Genomic DNA, 23332 nt, shown 5'->3' on the forward strand with positions numbered 1-23332 from the left:
CATGTACTTATTTTTGGCCTACATCAGTAAGAAATGCCAAATTATATACACAAAATCATAGAAATCACCACTCCAATTGGTCATCATGATTTTAATATTTTCTTTTTCCATAACAGTGAAATACGCCTTGGACAACTATGACACATGAATATTTCATTAGTGTTGTCACATCACATCCTGTAAGCATCATCTGCCTGTGTCTTTTTCCTGGAAATGAATATTTTCAGCCAATATAGGCAATCCATCAACATGACTGGAGAGTTAACTCTCCACACTTGTACAGACTGTATATAACTACCAATTGGTAGTTATATACAGTCTGTACAAGTGTGGTTAATGCAATAAACATTTGTAAGGAGGTGGCAGTTACTGTGAATTTACAGCAGTTACACAGTGATCAGTAATAAACAGAGCCAGTGAGAGTGAGTGGATATAACAGAGTCAGTAACTCAGGTGTGTCGATTGGTTTGTCATCTGTTTTTGAGGCTGGAGGAGACGTAGAAATCGTTTGTCTTAAATCTAAGTTAGGAAGATTCATGTTTTAAAACAAGCACTTTTTGTCAGAAATGCAAGAAGTACATCTACAGAAAGCACAGTTACATTCTGTCCATCATGTGGACAAAATTGAAAATGTTGAACATTGAAAAACTGAGAACATCAGGCAAGTTCAAAAGAAATGTGTTTGTAAGAACGAAACCTCGACTAAATTGTTCCTACAAATAGTTATGGAAAGTCAAACTGTGTTGTATGTCTAAATGTTTATCTAATGGAAAGTAAAGTTGCTTTTGTTTTATTGCAGTTTTTTGTTTTTTGTTTTGCCTGTCCCGTTTGGCTCTTTTGCCATCAGAATTGTTGTCTAAAGGCAAAGAAAGATGCCCAACGGATTTACTTTACCAAATTGACCATCCCAGCCTTGCCGTAATGGTCCATTTGATTCACCTTCTATTGTTTATTTTATTTTCACTTACTGAATACGGGACAGACTTGACTGGGGGAAAGAAGGGGAGAAAGAAAGAGGGAAAGAGAAACAGCTGAGAAGAGGGACGGGGGAGAAGGGCAAAAAACATAAACCAACAGAACGGGCAGAGAAAAAAAAATGCATATATCGATCACCTGGATCACCTGCTGAGAAAGAAAAAAGAAAACAAGCAGAACAGAACAAGAGTAATAGAATAAACAACATCACAATGATATATGGGAATATGACAGTAAATACTAAATATTAAACATTATTGTGCAGCACATAAGATCAACAGAACACAGTGTGCTTTGAGGTAGGAGCCAAAAAGGGTGTAGTTTGTGGGTGTGATCACCCGTGTGTACACCTGTGAGCATGGACGCGCTTGTTTTTTTTTTAAAAAAAGGTTCCTTCATGTAATGATCTGCTAGAGGGTGTGGGGGGGCCACAGCCCCGTCCTCCAGGGCATGAAGCAGGTATGGAGGAGATCAAAACTCCAGACATCCAGAGGCCCCCAGAACACAAGAGACCAAGGAAGACCAACAGAGGGGCAGCCGCGCCACTGTCCCAGAAAGAGCTGAGGAGAGTCTCAGATGAGGGCTCACTCAGCAGCCGCGGATCAGAAGCCAGGGGGGAGTTGCAGTGACGCGCCCGTGAGCTCCGCCGGCAGCCAGCCGTGCCTGAGTGACCGAGACCCAGGCCGAGAGGCCGGGGGCACCCAACCTCCGAAGTGGCCCCAGCGAGCCCCAGGCTCCAGGCCCCGATAAGCGGCCGCTAAGGAGTGAGCCGGTGTGTACCTGGACGCCCATCCCCGGACACAAAGAACCACCAACGCACCGACACCTGAGGGAGTCCGCCACTGGCAGGGGAAGTGGTGGTAGGGGGAGATAGGCCTCCAAACCTTGGAGGGCCTGAGATGTCCCCAGAGAGGTGGCGCCTGACACCCAACCTGACATATAGACACAGACCATACAGGCATACACATATACAAACATCCATTCCCACCCTCATGCTCTCATATGCAATTACTCCACACTCAACCAAAGTGGAGACAGACATAAAGAGACGCTGTACACACGATCACACTCCCCAAGCGTACTCTACGAACCGGGTCTAGGTACCCTTGCCCCTGGAGGGGGGAACTGCACCCAGACCCAGGTGGTGTTACCCTTTTCCCTGCGGTGGGGGGAGGCAGACCGCCCCGACTCCGCAGCAGCAGGGAGGCCCCACACTCCAGACCGCAGTCGGACGGCCAACTCCTCCTCCTAGCCCCCCCGCTCCAGCAGGCCGCAGAGAATGGGGGGTTATTATTGCAGTTTTTTGACAACTCTGAGTGGATTTACACAGTACAGGTCAAAATGACCCGCAACAGAGCTGGCTCTATCACCACGTTTGAACTTGTTTAATGCACAATACATTTGTAACTGTCATTGTTTTCAGTTTTTTCTTAAAAAAACTGTTTAATTACATGAAATGCAATTTTGCTTATTTTGATCTTATCATACACTTGAAGATTCCGAAATCAGCACTCCTTTTGTTTAGATCATTTTCACAGCAAAGTTCACTGCGGATGTGCCACAATTTAAATCCCATTCTTCAAGTCTCTATCCTGTTTCTGCTGGTGTGCCCCAGGGTTCAGTATTAGGGCCCCTTTTATTCATTCTTTATATGCTTCCTCTTGGTCATATATTCTGAAAATATAATATAAATTTTCACTGTTATGCCGATGACACCCAGCTCTACATTTCTTCTAAACCCAATTCATCCCTCCCACCTCCCTCCCTCTCAGACTGTCTTATTGAGATTAGATCCTGGTTCTCCTCCAATTTCCTCAAACTTAACAGTAATAAAACTGAAGCTTTACTTGTTTGTACACCATCTATCTTAACCAAATCCCACAGTTTTTCCATTAACATTGAAAATTCTCCTACCCTTCCCTCCCCTCAGGCTAAGAGTTTGGGTGTCATACTTGATAATACTCTTTCATTCCAGTCTCACATTAATTACATAACACGGTCTGCTTACTTCCACTTACGTAATATTAACAGACTCCGTCCCTTCCTTACTCCCCATGCTGCTGCCATCCTTGTCCATAGTCTTATTACGTCCCGTATTGATTACTGCAATTCCCTCCTATTGGGTCCCCCTAAAAGGTCCCTTCATAAACTCCAACTTCTTCATAATTCTGCAGCTTGGGTCATAACTCGTACTCTGTTAAGAGCTCATATTACCCCAGTTCTTCAGCAACTTCACTGGTTGCCCATAGAAGCCAGGATAAATTTTAAGATCTTACTTCTTACATACAAGTGTATCCATAAATCTGCTCCTTTATATTTGTGTGACCTGCTCCATATCACCACTGTTTCCCGCCCTCTCAGATCATCATCTGCTCTTCATCTTACTGTTCCGTCCTCACACCTTATTACTATGGGGAACAGAGCTTTCAGTCGCTCTGCTCCTCGGCTCTGGAACTCTCTTCCTCCAGCCATAAGAAATATTGACTCCCTCTCCGTATTTAAGTCACAGCTCAAAACACATCTGTTTAAACTGGTTCATTCGCTTTAGTGCTGATTTTATCTGTTGTCAAGTTCTGCTTTGCAATTTTAACTTATTTTATGTATTTTATGACTATTGTTCCTTTTATTCATTTTGTTCTTTGTAAGGTGACCTTGGGTTTCTGAAAGGCGCCCTCAAATAAAATGCATTATTATTATAATAATAATAATTATTAATATTATTAATAATATTAATAATAATAACAATAATATTTTTAAACTTACTATTGACTCAAATTTTACTAAGAAAATGAAATACACAAAAACACAATTCATTCATCCACGTATAATAATAATTCATTAATAATTCATTCATTGTCTTTTTCTCCTTTGTACTTTTGTTTTAATCCATCCATTTATTTATTTATTTTTGGCTCTGTGCAAATTTTAGGAAGTCCCATGGCCTGTAGGGAGTTTACTCGTAACTTTTTTTAATGAATTTGCATTATTTCTAAAAGCATACATATATTTACTACATTTACTACAGAGTCCTCTCCCCACTCCCCTACCTCCCTCGCTTCCCCCCCTTCCTGACACCATGACACCCCCCTCCTCCAATCCCTCTCTCAGCAGCAAGACATCTCCCCCCCTCCCCTCCTCCCCAACATCTCCCAGTGTCACAGTGGATCAGGTCAGGAGACAACTGAGGAAGCTTCGCCCCAGAAAGGCAGCAGGCCCAGACAAGGTGTGTCCTAGGATGCTAAAGGCATGTGCTGCTGAACTTGGGGAGCCGCTACAACGAGTCTTCAATCTCAGTCTGCGACTGGGGAGAGTGCCCGCCCTATGGAAGTCCCCAAAAGGAACCGGCCCAATGAGCTGAATGACTTCCGACCGGTAGCACTGACGTCACATCTTATGAAGACTCTAGAGCGGCTCTTCCTCAACCTCCTCCGACCACAGGTACAACATGCCCAGGACCCACTACAGTTCGCCTACAAGGCGGGTGTCGGAGTGGAGGATGCCATCCTGTACCTCCTGCATAGAGCCCACTCACACCTGGATGGGGGAAAAGGCATGGTCAGGATCCTGTTTCTTGACTTCTCCAGTGCCTTTAATACCATCTGGCCCTGTATGCTTCAGGAAAAACTGAACAGGATGGAGGTGGACCCCTGCCTGGTGGCTTGGATCTCCGACTACCTCACCGACAGACCACAGTACGTCAGGCTGAAGGACATCACGTCTGACACAGTGGTCAGCAGCACAGGAGCACCACAGGGAACTGTGCTGTCCCCTCTTCTCTTCACCCTGTACACCTCTGACTTCTGCTACAACTCTGAATTATGTCACATTCAGAAGTTTGCAGATGACACGGCCATCATGGGGTGTATCTGGGATGATCAGGAAGAGGAGTACAGAAGTCTGGTGAGGAACTTTGTCGCATGGAGTCGCACAAACCACCTGCAACTCAACACCTCAAAGACCAAGGAACTGGTTGTGGATTTCGGGAGGTCCAGACCAGGTCCACTGCCAGTTCAGATAGAGGGGGAGGAGGTGGAGGTGGTCAACACATACAAGTACCTCGGGCTGTGGGTGGACAATAAACTGGACTGGTCATGCAACATGCAGAACCTGTATAAAAAAGGCCAAAGCCGACTGTACTTCCTCAGGAGGCTGAGGTCTTTTAACATCTGCAGGAAGTTCCTGAGGATGTTTTACCAGTCAGTGGTCGCAGGAGTCCTTTTCTATGCTGTGGTGTGCTGGGGGACCAGCACAGCAAAGAGGGACTCATCCAGACTGGAGAAACTAATCAGGAAGGCTGGCTCTGTGGTCGGCATGAAGCTGGACACTCTGGTGACAGTGGCAGAGAAGAGGACCTTAAAGAAACTGATGGACATTATGAACAATGCCGGGCATCCTCTGCACACGGTCGTAAACAATCAGAGGAGCCTATTCAGCGACAGGCTGCTTCTCCCAAAGTCAAAAACCAACAGACTTAAAAACTCCTTTGTCCCACACAACATCAGACTGTTTAACTCCTCACTGGAGGGGAGAGGGAGGAGAAACAGGGGGACAAGGGAGGGCGGGAACAACTGAGTTGTAGGGGCTTTTCTACACGGTGCAATATTTGCAATATTTGTTTTTTGTTTTTTGTCTCTTTCTTATATTTGACTGTGCAATAATCACTGTGCAATATACTCACTCAAATGAGCAATCCTATTTATCCATATTGTATATTCTGTATCTATATATGTGTATATATGGTGCATTTATGCTTATATCCTTACTCTCATTCCCCTTAATGTATCTGTAACATGCAACTTCTTTTGGTGCTTTGCTACTGGAAACTGAATTTCCCGGAGGAACCCACCCGAGGGATTAATAAAGTTTCATCTAATCTAATCTAATCTAATCATATATACGTATATTGTTAAATATCCCAATTCTTTGATCTTTGGGCTGAAGGAAGAACAACACTCTGTGTTTATGCTCAATGACAATCACTTTAACCAACACAATTGTCATTATTCCATACAAACACTTTGAGCATTACATCCGGACGGTAGTTTTGCACAGGAGGGTGTCCGGCAAAATCTCGAAGTGTCTGACTGTTTCTCACATTCTTATAGCTTCAGACCCCCTCCAAGCATTCACATTCTTTCTCTCTCTCAATGAGTCTAAGTTAGGACCTTGGCTTCCTGTGCAGTATGTTTTGTTCTTTCTAATCAGACAAATAAGGCCATGATTCTCTGCAAACAGTATTTCTTATAAATCAGCAGTATAATGCATCATAAAACAGAAAATGTACTTGGGGATTTTCATAGCTCAGCATCCAACATCAAAATCCACCGGGGCAGTTCCTTCAGCACACATTGACACACAGAAATTAACAATAGGTGCCTGCTGGTCCCTCTCTAGTCTAAACAACAGTGTTTCAGTAGCTTTCCACTAGAAGATGGTCCCCTGTTATCTACTTTCTCCCAGGCAAGCGTGAGCGAGAGTCTACAGCATTCTACCCCCCAAGGACACATAGTCTAATGCCTTTATTTCAGGGCCGTGTCCACTTAATACTACACTACATGGTTATATGCCATTTTAGTTAATATAAAGCATAGAATTGAGGCACTTCAAATAATTTAATCCCAACAATATATACAAAAAAACTTCAATTTTAAAGTGTTTATTTATCGGATAAAATAAGTTATTACTGTTCTGTCACCGTTATTATTGTCAGGGGTGTCCAAATCCACAAGCTAAGAAGTACAGAACAGAAACCAAAACACTAGTAGCCACGAACCAAGAAGAAAGCAGACAAATAAACAATAATGCAAAATCAAAACACTGGGCCACAGGCCCAGGACTGTAACAAATGCAGTCCAATACAGCATCAGCAGTAACTCTCTGATCACGCAGTGTGAATTGTGTTCTTGTAACGTATCAGTGATCCTGTATTCTTTCTTTTAAAATCATTAAAATTCCTCATTGTGTGGCAGTATACCCGATGAAAACAGTGCCTGTATTCTTAAAGCATCTGAAGACTGGGTTAGGTTAGATTTGTTAGTACTTCTGACTACTTATTTTGGCCTAAGAATAGAGTCATTTATTTTAATATTATAACAGCTCCTAGGGAAGCAATTTAATCAGTCAGCGGCTCCTTGGCATTGTGATGTTTTAGAAAAAATCCAACACTAAATTATTTTCCTGAAAATACCTGTTACATTAAATGATGTGTATTTGTGGAGAATGCTGTGCTGGTGGCTGTATGAATGTGGTGGACAGGCGAGGGACTACAAAGCACTACAGACCGAAGGAGTCGGTGGGAATGTGACCATGACATAGCAGGAAGTGTTTTAATCTCCAAAACATGTCTGTAATATTTGATATGCAGGATAAGCTCCAGCTATATCCTCAATCTTTAATGTTCACTATGCACTGCTTCAGTGGGAAACAGGTGCGCACAGTGTGGTGTTTTGTCAGCAGAGCAGCAGAGGCCCAACATGAGTTTGGTAACAAAGCCTTCAAAAGTCAAAGAATGCTGACAAAGGGACCAGACAAAGAACGATTCAGAAGACCCCTATGAGAAGACCACCAAGGGAACAGTTCACCCTGCCTGGGATAGGGTTACTGGGGCTCCGCCCCGGAGGCAGGCCCAGGGAAGGTGCCTGAGGGCGAGCGTCTGGTGACCAGGCCTTAGTCCATGGGGCCTGGCCAGGTACAGCCCGAAAAAGGGACATGGGCCCATCTTCCTGCAGGCCTGCCACCCAAAGGAGGCACCGTAGGGGTCGGGTGCATTGTGAGCAGAGCGCAGCCAGGAGTGGAGGCCCTGGCTGATTGAGCCTCAGCAACCAAGACTGGCAACTGGAACATGGAATGTCACCTCTGGTGTGGAAGGAGCCTGAGTTAGTGCGTGAGGTTGAGAGGTACCGGCTAGATATAGTTGGGCTTACCTCAGTGCACGCCTCTGGAGCCAGCCTCCTGGAAAGGGGCTGGACTCTGCTGGAGGTTGCTCTACCTGGGGACTTTGTTGTCCTACTGAGAGACTTTAATGCTAATTTGGGCAACAACAGTGAGACCTGCAGGGGTTTGATAGCGAGGAACGACTTCCCGGATCTGAACCTGAGTGGTGTTTTTTGTTGTTGGACTTCTGTGCAAACCGCAGTTTGGCCATAACCAACACAATGTTTGAACATAAGAATGTCCATAAGTGCACATGGCACCAGGACGCTCTGGGCCACAGGTCGATGATCAATTTTGTAGTCATATCACTAGACCTGCGGCGAAATATTCTGGACACTCAAGCCTAAACATATAGTGAGGGTGTGTGGGGAAAGCCTAGCAGAGATCCCAGTCCTTGAGGTCTTCAGCGCACACCTCTGGAGCTTCAACAGCATTCTGAGGGAGATGTGTGTTTTGGACTTGGAGAAGGCATTAAACTGTGTCCCTTGGAGTGTCCTGTGGAGGGTGCTCCGGGAGAATGGGGTGTTTGGCCCATTAGATCCTCATACAACCGTTGCAAGAGCTTGGTCCACATAGCCGGTAATAAGTGGATTTGTTCCTGGTGGGTGATGGGCTCCACTAGGGCTGCCCTTTGTCACCGATTCTGTTCATAATTTTTATGGACAGAATTTCTAGGCGTAGCCAAGTCGGGGAAAGCTTTCACTTGGGTGGTCTCAGAATCTCATCTCTGCTTTTCGCAGATAATGTGGTTCTGTTGGCTTCATCAGGTGATGGCCTCCAGTCTGCACTGCAATAGTTTGCAGCCGAGTGTGAGGCCGTGGGAATGAGAATCAGCACCTCCAGACTCGAGGCTTTGGTCCTCTGCTGAAAAAGGGTGGAGTGCCCACTCCGGGTCAGGGATGAGTTCCTGCCCCGGTGGAGGAGTTTAAGTATCTCGGAGTCTTGTTCATGAATGACGGGAGAAGGGAGCGGGAGATTGACAGACGAATTGGTGCTGCAGTGATGCAGACGCTTAACCAGTCTGTTGTGGTAAAAAAGAGAGCTGAGTGTAAAAGCGAAGCTCTCAATTTTCCGGTGGATCTACGTCCTCGCCCTCACTTATGGTCACGAGCTGTGGGTGGTGAGCTAAAGAACGAGATTGCAGACACAAGCCGCAGAAATGAGCTTCCTCCGAAGGGTGGCTCGCCTCTCCTTTAGAGATAGGGTGAGAAGTTCAGCCATCCAGGAGGGGCTCAGAGTAGAGCCGCTGCTCCTCCACATCGAAAGGAGACAGCTGAGGTGGATTGGGCATCTGATAAGGATGCCTCCTGAGCGAGGTGTTCTTGGCATGTCCCACTGGGAGGAGGCCCCGGGGCAGGCCCAGGACACACTGGAGAGATATATGATCTGATGACTCATCGTCTATCGCCTCTGTCAGTGCGCCCCAGGGTGGCTGTGGCTACAATGTAGCTTGCCATCACCAGTGTGTGAATGTGTGTGTGAATGGGTGGATGACTGGATATGTAAAGCGCTTTGGGGTCCTTAGGGACTAGTAAAGCGCTATATACAGTGGGGCAAAAAAGTATTTAGTCAGCCACCGATTGTGCAAGTTCCCCCACCTAAAATGATGACAGAGGTCAGTAATTTGCACCAGAGGTACACTTCAACTGTGAGAGACAGAATGTGAAAAAAAAAAATCCATGAATCCACATGGTAGGATTTGTAAAGAATTTATTCGTAAATCAGGGTGGAAAATAAGTATTTAGTCAATAACAAAAATACAACTCAATACTTTGTAACATAACCTTTGTTGGCAATAACAGAGGTCAAACGTTTACTATAGGTCTTTACCAGGTTTGCACACACAGTAGCTGGTATTTTGGCCCATTCCTCCATGCAGATCTTCTCGAGAGCAGTGATGTTTTGGGGCTGTCGCCGAGCAACACGGACTTTCAACTCCCGCCACAGATTTTCTATGGGGTTGAGGTCTGGAGACTGGCTAGGCCACTCCAGGACTTTCAAATGCTTCTTACGGAGCCACTCCTTTGTTGCCCGGGTGGTGTGTTTTGCATCATTGTCATGTTGGAAGACCCAGCCTCGTTTCATCTTCAAAGTTCTCACTGATGGAAGGAGGTTTTGGCTCAAAATCTCACGATACATGGCCCCATTCATTCTGTCCTTAACACGGATCAGTCGTCCTGTCCCCTTGGCAGAAAAACAGCCCCATAGCATGATGTTTCCACCCCCATGCTTCACAGTAGGTATGGTGTTCTTGGGATGCAACTCAGTATTCTTCTTCCTCCAAACACGACGAGTTGAGTTTATACCAAAAAGTTCTACTTTGGTTTCATCTGACCACATGACATTCTCCCAATCCTCTGCTGTATCATCCATGTGCTCTCTGGCAAACTTCAGATGGGCCTGGACATGCACTGGCTTCAGCAGCGGAACACGTCTGGCACTGCGGGATTTGATTCCCTGCCGTTGTAGTGTGTTACTGATGGTGACCTTTGTTACTTTGGTCCCAGCTCTCTGCAGGTCATTCACCAGGTCCCCCCGTGTGGTTCTGGGATCTTTGCTCACCGTTCTCATGATCATTTTGACCCCACGGGATGAGATCTTGCGTGGAGCCCCAGATCGAGGGAGATTATCAGTGGTCTTGTATGTCTTCCATTTTCTGATGATTGCTCCCACAGTTGATTTTTTCACACCAAGCTGCTTGCCTATTGTAGATTCACTCTTCCCAGTCTGGTGCAGGTCTACAATACTTTTCCTGGTGTCCTTCGAAAGCTCTTTGGTCTTGGCCATGGCGGAGTTTGGAGTCTGACTGTTTGAGGCTGTGGACAGGTGTCTTTTATACAGATGATGGGTTCAAACAGGTGCCATTCAGGGCTGTGCAGAGAGGTTTAAAGGGGCGGGTGCTCAAAGTTAAAAAGGGGCACATTGAACCAGGCTGAATAACAACAACACACATTCATCAAGAATCTAATATGGGCAACAAGGCAAAGCAAACGTAGCCGATGCTTTACCTGATGGGTACAATGTTGCTGTTGAGGGGTTGCTGTGGATAGTGCTGGAGGGCAGGGCTGTGTTGATCTGAGACTGAAAACATTAAAAAGTCCATAGGAGAGATGGTAGCTGATTAAACAAGTGTCATGAAATAATAACAAAATGCAAAGATTGGTGACAGCACTTGGAACCATAAGGCAACAAAAAACTGTGAGAAATAATTTAGGCTCTGCCTGTGACTCACTCTTTGCTTCTCTTCTTCCTTCCATCCCATCATTTCATATATCATTCTCCACTTGCTGTCTATCTGAGAACAAGGCACAACTTGCTATTGCAATAAACTATAATCTAATTATCCACACCTAACAACTCTTGCACTTAATCTATAATAAAATGATGACAGAAAAATGTTATAGCACTGCCTTTAGTAGCCTCACACAGCTCCTACTGTTTCCTCCTCATGTCCTTACCAGGCATGTCTGGACAATATTATATCATGAGTAATATTTTTTTTAAAAATCCATCTAAATAAAACACACACATGCACGCACACACAATGACATTTTAGACCTTCTTCAGAATACTGTATATACTATGGGCATCACTGTGCTGATCCAGAATCCTTACATTATTATTTATTACTAGAGCTACAATAATAAAGCAATGAGTAGGGGGAAGTAATAAATATGAAATAATGTCATTATGATGATTCCATTTGTTTCACTATCCACTCTGTGCAGGGAGAAAGCTTATTACATTTTTAAACTGTAGAGATACAATAATCTTACTGCTGTAAAATCCAAATTTTGTCTTATTTAAAATATAAATCTAATATAATCTGCTTCTTAATGTATGTTCTTTAAAATACAGCGTGTGTTTTTAATATATTATAATTATAATAATGCATAATTATGTGGACATGCATATTAGATCGTTTTTTAGTGAAATATAATCCCTCCAGAAAGGCAGGAAAAGCCCGGAAACTTACTTTAAAACTAAATATGTTTCTAAATACTTTAAAACTAAACATGTTCCCTAAAACGGTGACAGAGCTACAGACCCATGACAGCCTTACACAGGTAGCCAGCAGCTATGACCAGCACTACTTGTGCAGTTAATAAAAGGACAGGTAATGTTTGTCGCGCTGTTGCACACACAGCACGCTCGTTTGTTTCAGTTCGTGAGTTGCAACAAGACAGCTTACCAACGTGTACGTAATAAGCTAATACTCCTGTGTGCTACACACTACAGTGCACGCTGTACACCTACTTACTGGTTTTGTCGCATCAGTCTGTGTCTCTGAGTTAACTTGTGTTTCTCCTACAGCTCCGGACCGGAAAAAATGCGCGTGCTCTTTGTGAGCTCGTTCCCGGCTCGTAACCAGCGCGTTCTGCCGTCAAGGGCGATCATTGGTGATCATGTGACTGATGCAAGCCAGATCCTTTTATTTAGCAAAACTGTGATTAATAGTTAAATATTATTGTTGAGGGGCACAGACAAGACTCCGCACGCACACACACATTAAAGAAAAATTTTTTTTTTTTTTTTTAAAAAGCTGCCTCAACAAAATGGCACTTTGGGCACCCATCAGGAAAGGGGCGGGTGCTCAAGCCCCTCTAGCCCCCCTCTGCACGTGCCTGGTGCCATTCATACAGGTAACGAGTGGGGGACAGAAAAGCTTCATACAGAAGACGTTACAGGTCTGTGAGGGCCAGAGATTTTCCTTGTTTGAGGTGACCAAATACTTATTTTCCACCCTAATTTACGAATAAATTCTTTACAAATCCTACCATGTGGATTTGTAACCAATACGTCTACTCACCAAAGAATGAGTGAAGCAATATGGATAACAGCAGAGAACAATTTATTTAGGGTCTGATGGCAATTTACCATCGGTGTCCAGCACTTTAAAGGATTGGATGGACTGGAGCACATCTGTCCTTAACATACCCTCTTAAACATCAGCTTGACACTGATACATCAAAGGAAACTTAACAGACTCTAAGTGCAAATGTTTCAACCTGAACAACTTAAAACTTCTCTGGGATACAATGTAAATGAAGACAAGAAGAAGAAAAATATTTCCATCAATAATCACTTCTCCTAACCAGGAGACAAGTGAATATATTATGTAAAGAGTCCTTTTTCTCAGTCCTGGGGTTGTAACACCACAACCTCCTCAGTCCGTAATCAGAGAGTGTCTATTTGACAATAACCAAAATGTCTTTGGATAGTCTTTGTGAATGCAAAAAGAAAAGAAAAAAAACAATGATGTTAGCTGGGCAGCAAAGTAAAGAGAGTGTATGGCACTGAGTGCGGGCGTGTGTGTGAGTACTTCGGTCCAAATAATCAAGGTCCGGATGGATGAAGGGATGGCAGCCGCTTGTCCTTTTAATGGCACCAGCGAGATAGCACAGCAGTAAGGCGTCTGGCAGGAGAACGAACAATAGTCTTTTTTAAGGCTACTGCAGAAGGAGATATTCCCCGCTAGCTCACCCAAGCTTGCTCTCTGGCACAGCTACAAGCCACGTGAGCTCATAGCCCACATGTACTACCACAGTCGACTGTCGTAAAGCAGCCGCAAACCAATAGCAAGTAAAAAAAACAACTCAAAATCATTGAAGAACATTTTATAACACCCAATATAGATATATACATATATACTGAATATCACACAATATCAGATAACCAAATTAACACTGGGTTACAAATTCATGGATTTTTTTTTCACATTCTGTCTGTCACAGTTGAAGTGTACCTCTGGTGCAAATTACTGACCTCTGTCATCATTTTAAGTGGGGGAACTTGCACAATCGGTGGCTGACTAAATACTTTTTTGCCCCACTGTAAATACAGGCCATTTTACCATCGTCATCAGTGTTTTCCATGAAAGAATTTAAAATTTCAGTTTGATTGATTACTTTACGTCACTTCATTTTAAATGAGCTTTGGCACAGAAGAGATGGTGGTGTTTCTGGATCATGTTCACGTATGGCTTCTTCTCTGCACGGTAGAGCTTCAGCCTGTATTTGTGGGTGGTACAGTGAAATGTGTTCACAGCCGGTGATTTTCATGTGACAGTGAATTTCATGACAGAATCACATCTGTTTTCACTTCAGTTCACAGACATCCAATACTGATTGTCAGACTTGTCCCCTGCACACACAGATTTCTCCACATTCAATTTTATGTTGAGGAATATTATTCTGAATTGTTCCATAATTTGTACAGGCAGGTTTTTGCAGATTGGTAAACCTCCGTCCACCTTTGCTTCTGAGAAGCTCTGCTCCTCTGAAACGCTCGTTTTACACTCCAGTCATGTTACTGATCTGATGCTGTTTAACCTAACCTTCTTTTTAGCACTACCTACTTTTCCTGGCTTTTGTTGCCCCGTCTCAACTATTTTTAAACCAGGTGCTGCCATCAAAGTCAAAATGAGCTTTTATTTTTCTTAAAATGGCACACTGACTCAGCTTAAACATTTGATATGTCATATATGTTCTCTTGTTTGCAAATCATTGGATTCTGGTTTTATTTACAAATGACACAGTGTCCTTTTTGGAACTGCAGTTTTATTCTTCCTGGGCACATTGGGCATTGGACTAGCTTTTAATGATTTTTTCCCCACATTTTTCTTAACTATTACACCGCTGTTTTCACTCCGTTGGGCTGTAGCTCTGCTCTGAGTCGACATAATGACACACGACACCAGAATAAATCAGGTTAAGGCGAGTAAAAGATTTATTTCACATTTTGTTAAATATCACCAGCTTTGTATGAGGAATCAAAGACATCAAAGAGCAGGTCACAGGAATAGTTAAGAAGGCTCATATGCACAGAGGGACAAAGGAAGGGGGGGTATCTCCAGAAAAACCCCATAATGAATAACGCTGCATCACGTCTGCTGATGGTTTGTTGTGAGTGCTGTAGTTTGTTGTTGTTGTTTTTCGACAGGGTGGATGGAATTTGCTGGCTTTGTTTGTTCAGCCAACCATAAACTCAAACACTTTTAGTGATGGTTCAAAAAGTGACATTATTATTCAATCATTACTTCTAGAACTGCACATAAAACCTGCACTGGGACTGAGGGTCAGACGGGAGAGGGACACCACAACGAGGGAAGAAGCGCTGCAGGGACAACACGAAGCACACACGGACACAGAGATAAGCAGAGGGATCACCTCAACAGTCTGAGCTCTGATGCTGTGTTTTTACACCCGGCTTTACCTGAGTCAAGTTTGCAGTGAGGACATAACTCAGGTAAGGGGAACTTTTAAAATGAAAGGTTTTCGGATACACTTGAACACAATGCTGACCCCTGTTAATGAGCGCAGATGATGCCTTGAACCGATGACCTGGTCCAGCTGACCTCTCACCTCCGGAGCAGGCGGGGGAGGGAAAGAGGGATGAGGGCTGAGAGTGTCAGAGTCACAGGCACTTGCGATAAAATGACAAAAACGTTACAATTTCCATTAAGGCACAACAGATAAACTACACTCACAAACATCTTTGGGACAAGAACAGCATGATTCTTGTAGTGGGCATAAAGAGCTGCACACAGAGGACTGTGCAGCAGGTTGGCTTTCACATCTACACCCCCGACAAATGATTTTACCCGGACAAATGATTGCTGATGACACTGCTTGCTGAGCAGCCAGTACTTAAACCTTTGTTGCAGCGAGTCAGTTTTTCAGCAAGAATGTCATTTCTTTAAAGTTTCTCTAAAAGACAGTTTCCTTTTTCCTAAACAAATCAAAACAGTTGTTACAAGGACGCCTTAGAGCTGGTGGGATCGTGTTTATCTGAAGTGAGAATGTGAAAAGGTAAAAATACACAAGTGAAAAATGTGATTACCTTAGCAAAACCACCATGCATGTGTTATCTAGTGTGAGGAAAATACATTCAAATGCTTCCGTCATACTGACCGATAGATTACCACACTAGCAGCTGGACACCACTACATTTCCATTAAAAGAATAAGGCTGACTCTTCTCATTCTTAGGATGAGTTTTTCTTTTTGTCTGTCAACAAATCCCACAAATTCTAACAGTGAACTGGTCTGTCTTACCACTTCCTGGCTTATGTACGTGAGCCTAGAGTTCCTGTTGAAGAGAAACTACAGGAAAAAACTAGATTGTTTGAGAAGTCACAAAAAGCTAAGCTGCATTCACCTTCTAGCCCCACTTCTGAGCTCTTATTAATAAAACGTGCACACTTTTATCTATGGATATGAAAAATTTGGTATACTTGAAGATTAAAAATATAGAAAACATAACTATTTGTTGAACATCTGTACCTGCTCTGTGTTCAGTCTGGATAAACTTTAACTCTTTACTCCATAAAGAGACACTGACGACATCCCCTTTGTAGCCTTGATGATGAGTTTTGACACCTCAGCATATATCAATAAAGTTGTGGTTTGAAGACAATCAGAACAGTTTCTGGGTTTTTCTAAGTCTAGCTGCACAGGGAGAGACCACCCGCACTAACTTATGATGCACACCAGTCGTTTTGTTCTATAAGCCTGAAGCATTCAAGGTCACTCCTGGTCGATTTATACAAGCGGGTAAAGAGTTAAAACAACAAGTAACTATAACTGAGAAGTGTTTAATAATTATTTATAATAATCATTATTGTCACCATTAGTTTATGGATTACCAATTAAATTTATGGGTTCAGTACTTAGACTGGCACCGTCTTAATTTTTGGTGGCCATATTTGGTAGCCCGTGTTTGCTGATACCTAAGACTTACTATAGTTTAAACAGAGGATTTATATGAAAGCAGTCACCATGAAGGAGACAATTAGCTACAAAGACTGCCCCAGGCTTTAAAGATGCCTTTTCAGGTGGAAACCTAGACATCTTAACATAGGAGTCTGTGAGGAATTACCTGCTTTTGGAGCCAGCCTTCAACTGCACAGATCGCTCATTGGGAATAATACACATTTGGTGCCCTAATATGACATTATTAGGCTACATATTAGGATTCATATTAGGGCACATAATTTGGGCTTTGGGATGTAAATAAAATTTAAATTTAAGAGAAACAACAAAACCCATTTCACGCGGTACCAACTCACTTTAGGGTTGCGACTCACATCTGGCTTTAGCTACAAAGACAATGCTAAAATTCACTATTCATTTGTGTTTTCATGGGATTTGCTGACAGAAAAAGCCCCACTTGTCCTTGAACCTCCTCTCTGATTTTCTATGTGGACAGTGTCACTATACTGACTCTTTTCTCTTCTGAAGTCACTGGATTTCGTCAAACAGCTACGGCTGCTTGGCCAGAATAAATTGGCACCTAAAATAGGCAGCGGTAATTAGACACACAGTGGAAACTCATGCACACGCGCTCGCAACTTTGTACAGAAACTTTGATGACCACACGCTCACGAACGCATGCTCACCGAAGCATGCGACACAGACGAGGCTCATACACACAGTAAGCATGGCGACTTTTATAAACTCACATATAATCGACACAGTGGATTTCATTGGCATTGTATGGGATAGTAATAGTGACAGAGAAGGTTTCCCCTTACGAACTGATTCTGATCTTTTTTCCTTCATTGGTTTCACAATCTGAGTCTGCATGTTTTAAACTGAAGTTAGGCTTTCGTCCCTCCTCTCAAACACCTTTCAGTCAGCCCTTCTCACCTGCTTCATTCTCTCTTTCGTTTGTGGACAGAGTAACAGTGTGTTAGTGTTTTTGCATGAGCTGAGCAGTCCTTCTCACATCACGGTGTTTCTCAAAAAACAATGTATACCCTATGTAGGTCACTACTCTGTAGTTTGGGCCCATAAAGCACTAGAAGTACACAAGTGTCTATTGAGACGTGTTCCCTTGAGATGTGGAGGAGTGAGACGACAGGGTGGTTTAACTCCGGGGGATGATGCCCTTCTTGTAGGCCACCAAGCCAGCTGCGGCGGCAGCAGACAGGAATGTGGAGACTCCTAAGAATTTGAGGAAACCATCAACCGAAGGCAGGTTTCTCTCCCAGAAGGTGGTAACAAACGGGAGTGCCCGGATTTCCTGCAGGACGGAGGGAATGATGATATCAGATATCTGCCTTTTTCATGTGCATGATATTAACTAGATACTTGATAGATGATTTGGCAATATACAACTTATGTAATCTTGGGTCCAAAATGTGTAAACAATGCATAGGTGTCTTAAACCTGCATTTTTTTACATGACCAGCAGGGGGCAACTCTTCTGCTTGAAAATGATTGTATAGAAAGCGAGGGAGAAAATGACCTCTCTTGGTTTACAACCCCAAGAAACATTATGGTCTTGCCTGGTAGTTTTTTTCTCATTTATTACAAGATGATCTTTTTCACAGTGTCATTTATGGTAAAAAGTGTTTTGGATTCATGACGAGAGACTTCAGAGTGTTTCTCCACTGATTGTTCATTTTTTTAATCAAAGGCCAACTTGTAATTTGGTGCATAAGGACTTCTCTTACATCGTTCTCAGGCTCAGGTTGCCAGATCTGATTAGGTTGGAGTTTACCCATCGCACACATGACCTGCGAAAAGACATTGGTGGTGTCAGTCAAAGACTTATAATAATAATAAATAATGGATTGCATTTATATAGCACTTTTCTAGGCACCCAAAGCGCTTTACAATTCCACTATTCATTCACTCTCACATTCACACACTGTGAGCTACAGTTGCAGCCACAGCTGCCCTGGGGCAGACTGACAGAAGCGAGGCTGCCATATCGCGCCATCAGCCCCTCTGGCCTCAAAATTTACAGTCTAAATTTTAAACATGATACACATTTTTGAGTTTGGGTGATGTTAATAAGATAACTCTTTATTATCATTGCACAGTCATACATAGTACAATAGCACAATGAAATTGGGGAACTGTCCCACGTTGGCACTACATACAACACGACACGACACATCAACTTAACTTAAGTAATAAAAAGAAGAATAAGTGTATGTTTATGTTTAATGCACTCAGATAATCTACTCAGGCTTGACTGGCCTTTACTGTAACTGACCTACTCTGCAGCAGAGCCAGAGCTAAGAAACATGGAGGAACATGAACACATGGGGGAGTATCTTAGGAAACCAAACCTAATGTTAATGCCTTGGAAGAAGGACATAAAGTGCAAGCAGCAGGCGAGTGTCTTAAAGAGAGATTTAGAAGACTGAGTGGGGAGGACCATTTTGATTCTATGGTTTGTTTCAGTCAGCTGTGCTCAGACATAAATGAGAGGGGAGAAAAGGCGAGGATGTCATGATTTGATATCAGCTGACCCCCAGCACTGCTGGCTGAGCATCCACAACACCAGGAGCAGGCTGAGGTGTGACTAATAGGTGTGCCAGCTGCATGATTTAAGTGGTTTCCACCTGGTATATATAAGTAACCTGCCTCTAAGGGTGTTTAAACTGGTAAGAACTGGTATTTGCTAACACGTAGCAGTGAAAAGCAGGTACTTAAATGCTCTCTGACCTCTCTGGCTGCTCTCTCTCCAGCTTGTACGGCCCCCTCCATGTAGCCACTCCATTCGGTGGCCGTCTCTGTGCCTGCAAAGTACAACTTGCCCACCGGCTCTCTCAGCACTCTGAAGAGCAAAAAAGAGAGAAACAGGAGAGGCTTCAGAGGTTAAACTGGTTTACAGGTTTTAAACACGTTTTATTTTTAATGTATGCACCAGCATTGTACTGATTCACTTCATTTAAGAATATTATCTCACCTGAATAAGTGCAATATGGGATTATATAACACAAAGTGAATTTCCTTTGGATTAATCTTCCCACCCCCACTGTGCTCAACGTAAAAGAACCAAAGAAAGGACTTTTTCTTTAACTCTATTTCTTGCAGGGCCACCCGGTATGTGAAACAGTTACTCTGTATAAAAAAGCACAATGTTAGGTTTCCAACTCCAGCTTACTTTTCATTGTGAGTGAGAACACATTTGCACATCTGGTGAGGACATTTAGACATGAAATATGGTTCACATGACGATTAACAAGGAGTTTCAGTTTTTCATATGGAGGTTAACAAAACTCTAATAGTGAACATATGCACCACGATCTGTACAACAAGCAGCTTCGACTAATAAATGAAAGCAGCCGCAATGCATCAGACACACTGGATTGTGTTTTATGTGTGTGTACAGCTATAGAGCAAATGGGCAAATCCTGGGGACACGTCCTGCTGTACTGAAAATGCATTCATTTGTTCACACTCCAATAAAACCCATGAAATGCCGCAAAAAACACTGCAATAACACCATTCAGATGAAATATGAGTTCACAGTATTGCTTGTGTGGTAAACATAATAATCCAACACAAAGTGTTGTGATCTCAGTGAGTCCCCTCTGAAACCGTGCACAGGAAGGCAGGTTCATTTCATGGAGGAGAAGTGACGCTAATTTGCAGAAATAATCACAAATCCTGCTGAAACATACATTAGCCATTAATATCCAGGAGCTGACACATTCAAATAAATTAAGTCAATTGAAATGAAAAGATCACACTTTCATATTTATGTTTATTTTTTTGTGTGTGTACACGTGTGAGAGAGACTCACCTGCCAAACTGAGTAAGGATTCCTGGGGGGAAATAGGCTGTGTAGCAGCCTCCAGAGTACTCCTCTTCACACCAGTTCTTCTCCTCATAGTGCACCGGCTGCAGGAAACAAGCAGGCACATGAGCAGTCAGTCAAGTGATTCCACAGTATCCACATGACTGTGTACCACTCTGCACCCAAACTCACATGCAAAGCCTCATCTGTGCCCAGCACTTTGGAGTAGATCTCACAGATCCTCCTCAACCTAAACACAACAACACAGGAGTTGGGATTAAACTGATCTCACAGCTCGTGAGAGTTTTTTTCCATCTCTGTCCACTGGTGTCTACCTTTCTTCCTTGGACAGGCTTGAGAGCTTTCTGCACTTGTGGGCAAGGATGAATCTGGGGGGGAGAGTGAAAAGAGAAAACACTACATGAGCATGTGTGGCTGGTTGGATGACTTTATCACTTGTGTTTAGCTCCATTCAAGCACAAGTCCTACACTGTATGGAAATTCTTGTAGGAGCTCATGCGAGAATACTAGGTCAGAGTCAGATGGTAAAGCTGAGACACAAGCCTACAGGCCAGTCAGTAACCCTCTGATAATCACTAGTGAACGAAATGTGTATTTCAACCTGACTAAAGCATGGTGCAGCATTGTATACTTCTTTGGGGCTGCTGATATCACTTAGCATTTCGGTGCTTTATTTCCCCTGAGATGTGATACACTTTGGATTCTAGCCAATCATTTTACCTTTCCAAGCGTAGTAGGCGGGCCCAGGTACGTACGTTCTTTTAGAGCAGAGCTACAGATTAAAATGCCCAAGGCGAAGCGGTCAAAAGTCTGGCTGTACTTCACAGCAAAAGATGCAAACTCAGCAGCCTGCAACAAGTGCTTTAAGGTGATACTGTGCAAAGGAGGTAACACCTCGAATCTGATGAAACACCTGGCGACGCATAGCATTTTTTTAAAGTCGAGAAATGCGCCGTATTTGATAGCTTGCTGCGAGACCTCACACCGAGCACATCTACTGCGGGTTGTTATCGGACCCGGAGTTAGCAACATCCCCCAAGAACCCGAAGAGGAGAGTCCTGGCCCCTAGCCCTGCCAGTGTAGCAGAAATGATGACGGATAATGATGGCAGCAGCAGCCGTTCTTCTCTGCGTGAGTAGCTTAATGTTGTTCATGTGTAATTTACGTTGAGTACGCTAACCACGTTATTACATTAACACATTTAAGGTGAACTAGCAAACACCATCGTAGTTACATGAGGCTGTCTTCTTGTTTGATGGCAGATACTCCCTTCACCCTGGCCAAAAAGGCTAAAATGACCAAAGAAAAAGAGGGAAACAGCTAAACATGAGAGGTTTTTGGACAAAGTGTGTGTTCTTCATTCTTTAAGCACCGGTTCGAGCACCGTTTAAGCACCGGCACCGTTTCAAAAGTACCGGTTTGGTACTGGTATCGGATAAAACCTAAACGATACCCATCCCTAATCATAATACAAAATATACACAATTACAGAGAACTGTTTGAAGCTCTGTACCAACCCCATAATACAAGGTACAGTCCCATCAGGCTTTGTGTCATCCAGGGTGAGACCGATGGGAGCACCCTCCTCCTCTATCACCATGCTGCCGCAGTAACCTGGTAACACAATAAAACGTTAGAAATGGCATCATCTTGAACAGCATTCGCTCTCTCTGTGTTTTCACTTCCTGCGTACCCTTTTTCCTCCAGAAGTTCTCTCTGTAGTAGACCATGCACTTTATGACAGAGCCCATGGGAACACGGTTGATCAGCTGGTTCCTCAGCGGGGGCAGCTCAGGGTTGAAGTGCATCTTCAGATTCAAAGCAGGTGGTGTGGCCACGATCACATACTTGGCCTAACACAGAGACAGAGACAGTACACAGTGCGTACCAATAGTCTGTTTATAACTGAAAGATGTGACCCAGAAGTATCTGCATGGTAGTCATCAGCCATAGTAAGAGATGTTGCAATTCTCCAAATACTAAGGAAAGAGGCTTCAATGCTTCCTTTAATATAGGATACACTGGACTATCCTTTATGAAAAGAGGGGAGAAAATGCTGTCCCATAATTCATTACAATGGAACATCTGACCATAAATGAAAACATTCAACCTAATCAACAAAGTAACACAGATCATGTACATTTTAACTGCTTTTTTCCAAGCAGCCAGTAGATGGCAGCCAAAGAGCAGCAGTGCCAGTGAAGTTTGTGAGTAACACTGTGAAGCAGTTACTGTTTTACAGTTACATGGATGTTTCATATTCAGACTGCATTATCTCACATTACCTAGTGTATAAATATAGTATCTGTTTCATTTCCTAATACATAATAAAATCAAACAAACACTATAACAGTTATTTGAAACATGGCTGCAGTAACAGGAAAACAGGAAAAGGAAAGTCCTGCATTCACAATCTACTGAAACATAAGAGCAGCGTCATTATTCATTATCTTATCAGCTCGTTAACGGTGATGTATCCATATAAGCAAAGTCATTCTGACTATTTGTTTTGTGGGCCATTTGAAGGTTGGGAACCACTGGACTGAACTAATCAATTGTGTCTACAAACCCAGTTTCAGAAAGTTGTAACATTGTGTAAACTGTAAATGAAAACAGAATGCAGTGACTTGCCGATCTCAGAAAGCCATCTTTTATTCACTTATACAGAAAAATATCAGAAATCTACTATTATCATTTACAGAAACAAAAAGCTCACTTTGAATTTGATGGCAGTGACATGTCTCAAAGTGACACGACCAGCGATAAAAAGAGCATCTCAGAGATGCTCTGCAAAAACCCCCAAAACTGTGTCTACAAACTGTGGAGCAATTTCAGAAAAATGTTCCTCAACATCAAACTGAAAA

The 23332-nt window shown here is 43.2% G+C and overlaps 1 protein-coding gene across 1 annotated transcript in view; it reads right to left on the reverse strand.

Moving 5' to 3' along the window:
* Window positions 1-14614: 14614 nt before the first annotated feature.
* The window catches only part of LOC146690417 (amine oxidase [flavin-containing]-like), a 58822-nt gene continuing 50104 nt past the window's right edge, over window positions 14615-23332 (reverse strand). Inside the window, exons 9-16 of the mRNA XM_085435477.1 lie at window positions 22162-22321; window positions 21986-22082; window positions 20783-20836; window positions 20640-20697; window positions 20454-20551; window positions 19370-19481; window positions 18367-18429; window positions 14615-17933 (exon numbers count right to left, since the gene is read on the reverse strand). Of these exons, the coding sequence (XP_085291603.1) occupies window positions 17778-17933; window positions 18367-18429; window positions 19370-19481; window positions 20454-20551; window positions 20640-20697; window positions 20783-20836; window positions 21986-22082; window positions 22162-22321 (798 nt within the window). The 3' untranslated portion in view covers window positions 14615-17777. The remainder of the gene's footprint in view (window positions 17934-18366; window positions 18430-19369; window positions 19482-20453; window positions 20552-20639; window positions 20698-20782; window positions 20837-21985; window positions 22083-22161; window positions 22322-23332) is intronic.

Source organism: Copadichromis virginalis, linkage group LG16 (assembly GCF_057382275.1).
Source record: "Copadichromis virginalis isolate Kocher_CV1m ecotype Utaka linkage group LG16, C_Virginalis_male_GT1.1, whole genome shotgun sequence".
NCBI classification, from domain to species: Eukaryota; Metazoa; Chordata; class Actinopteri; order Cichliformes; family Cichlidae; genus Copadichromis; species Copadichromis virginalis.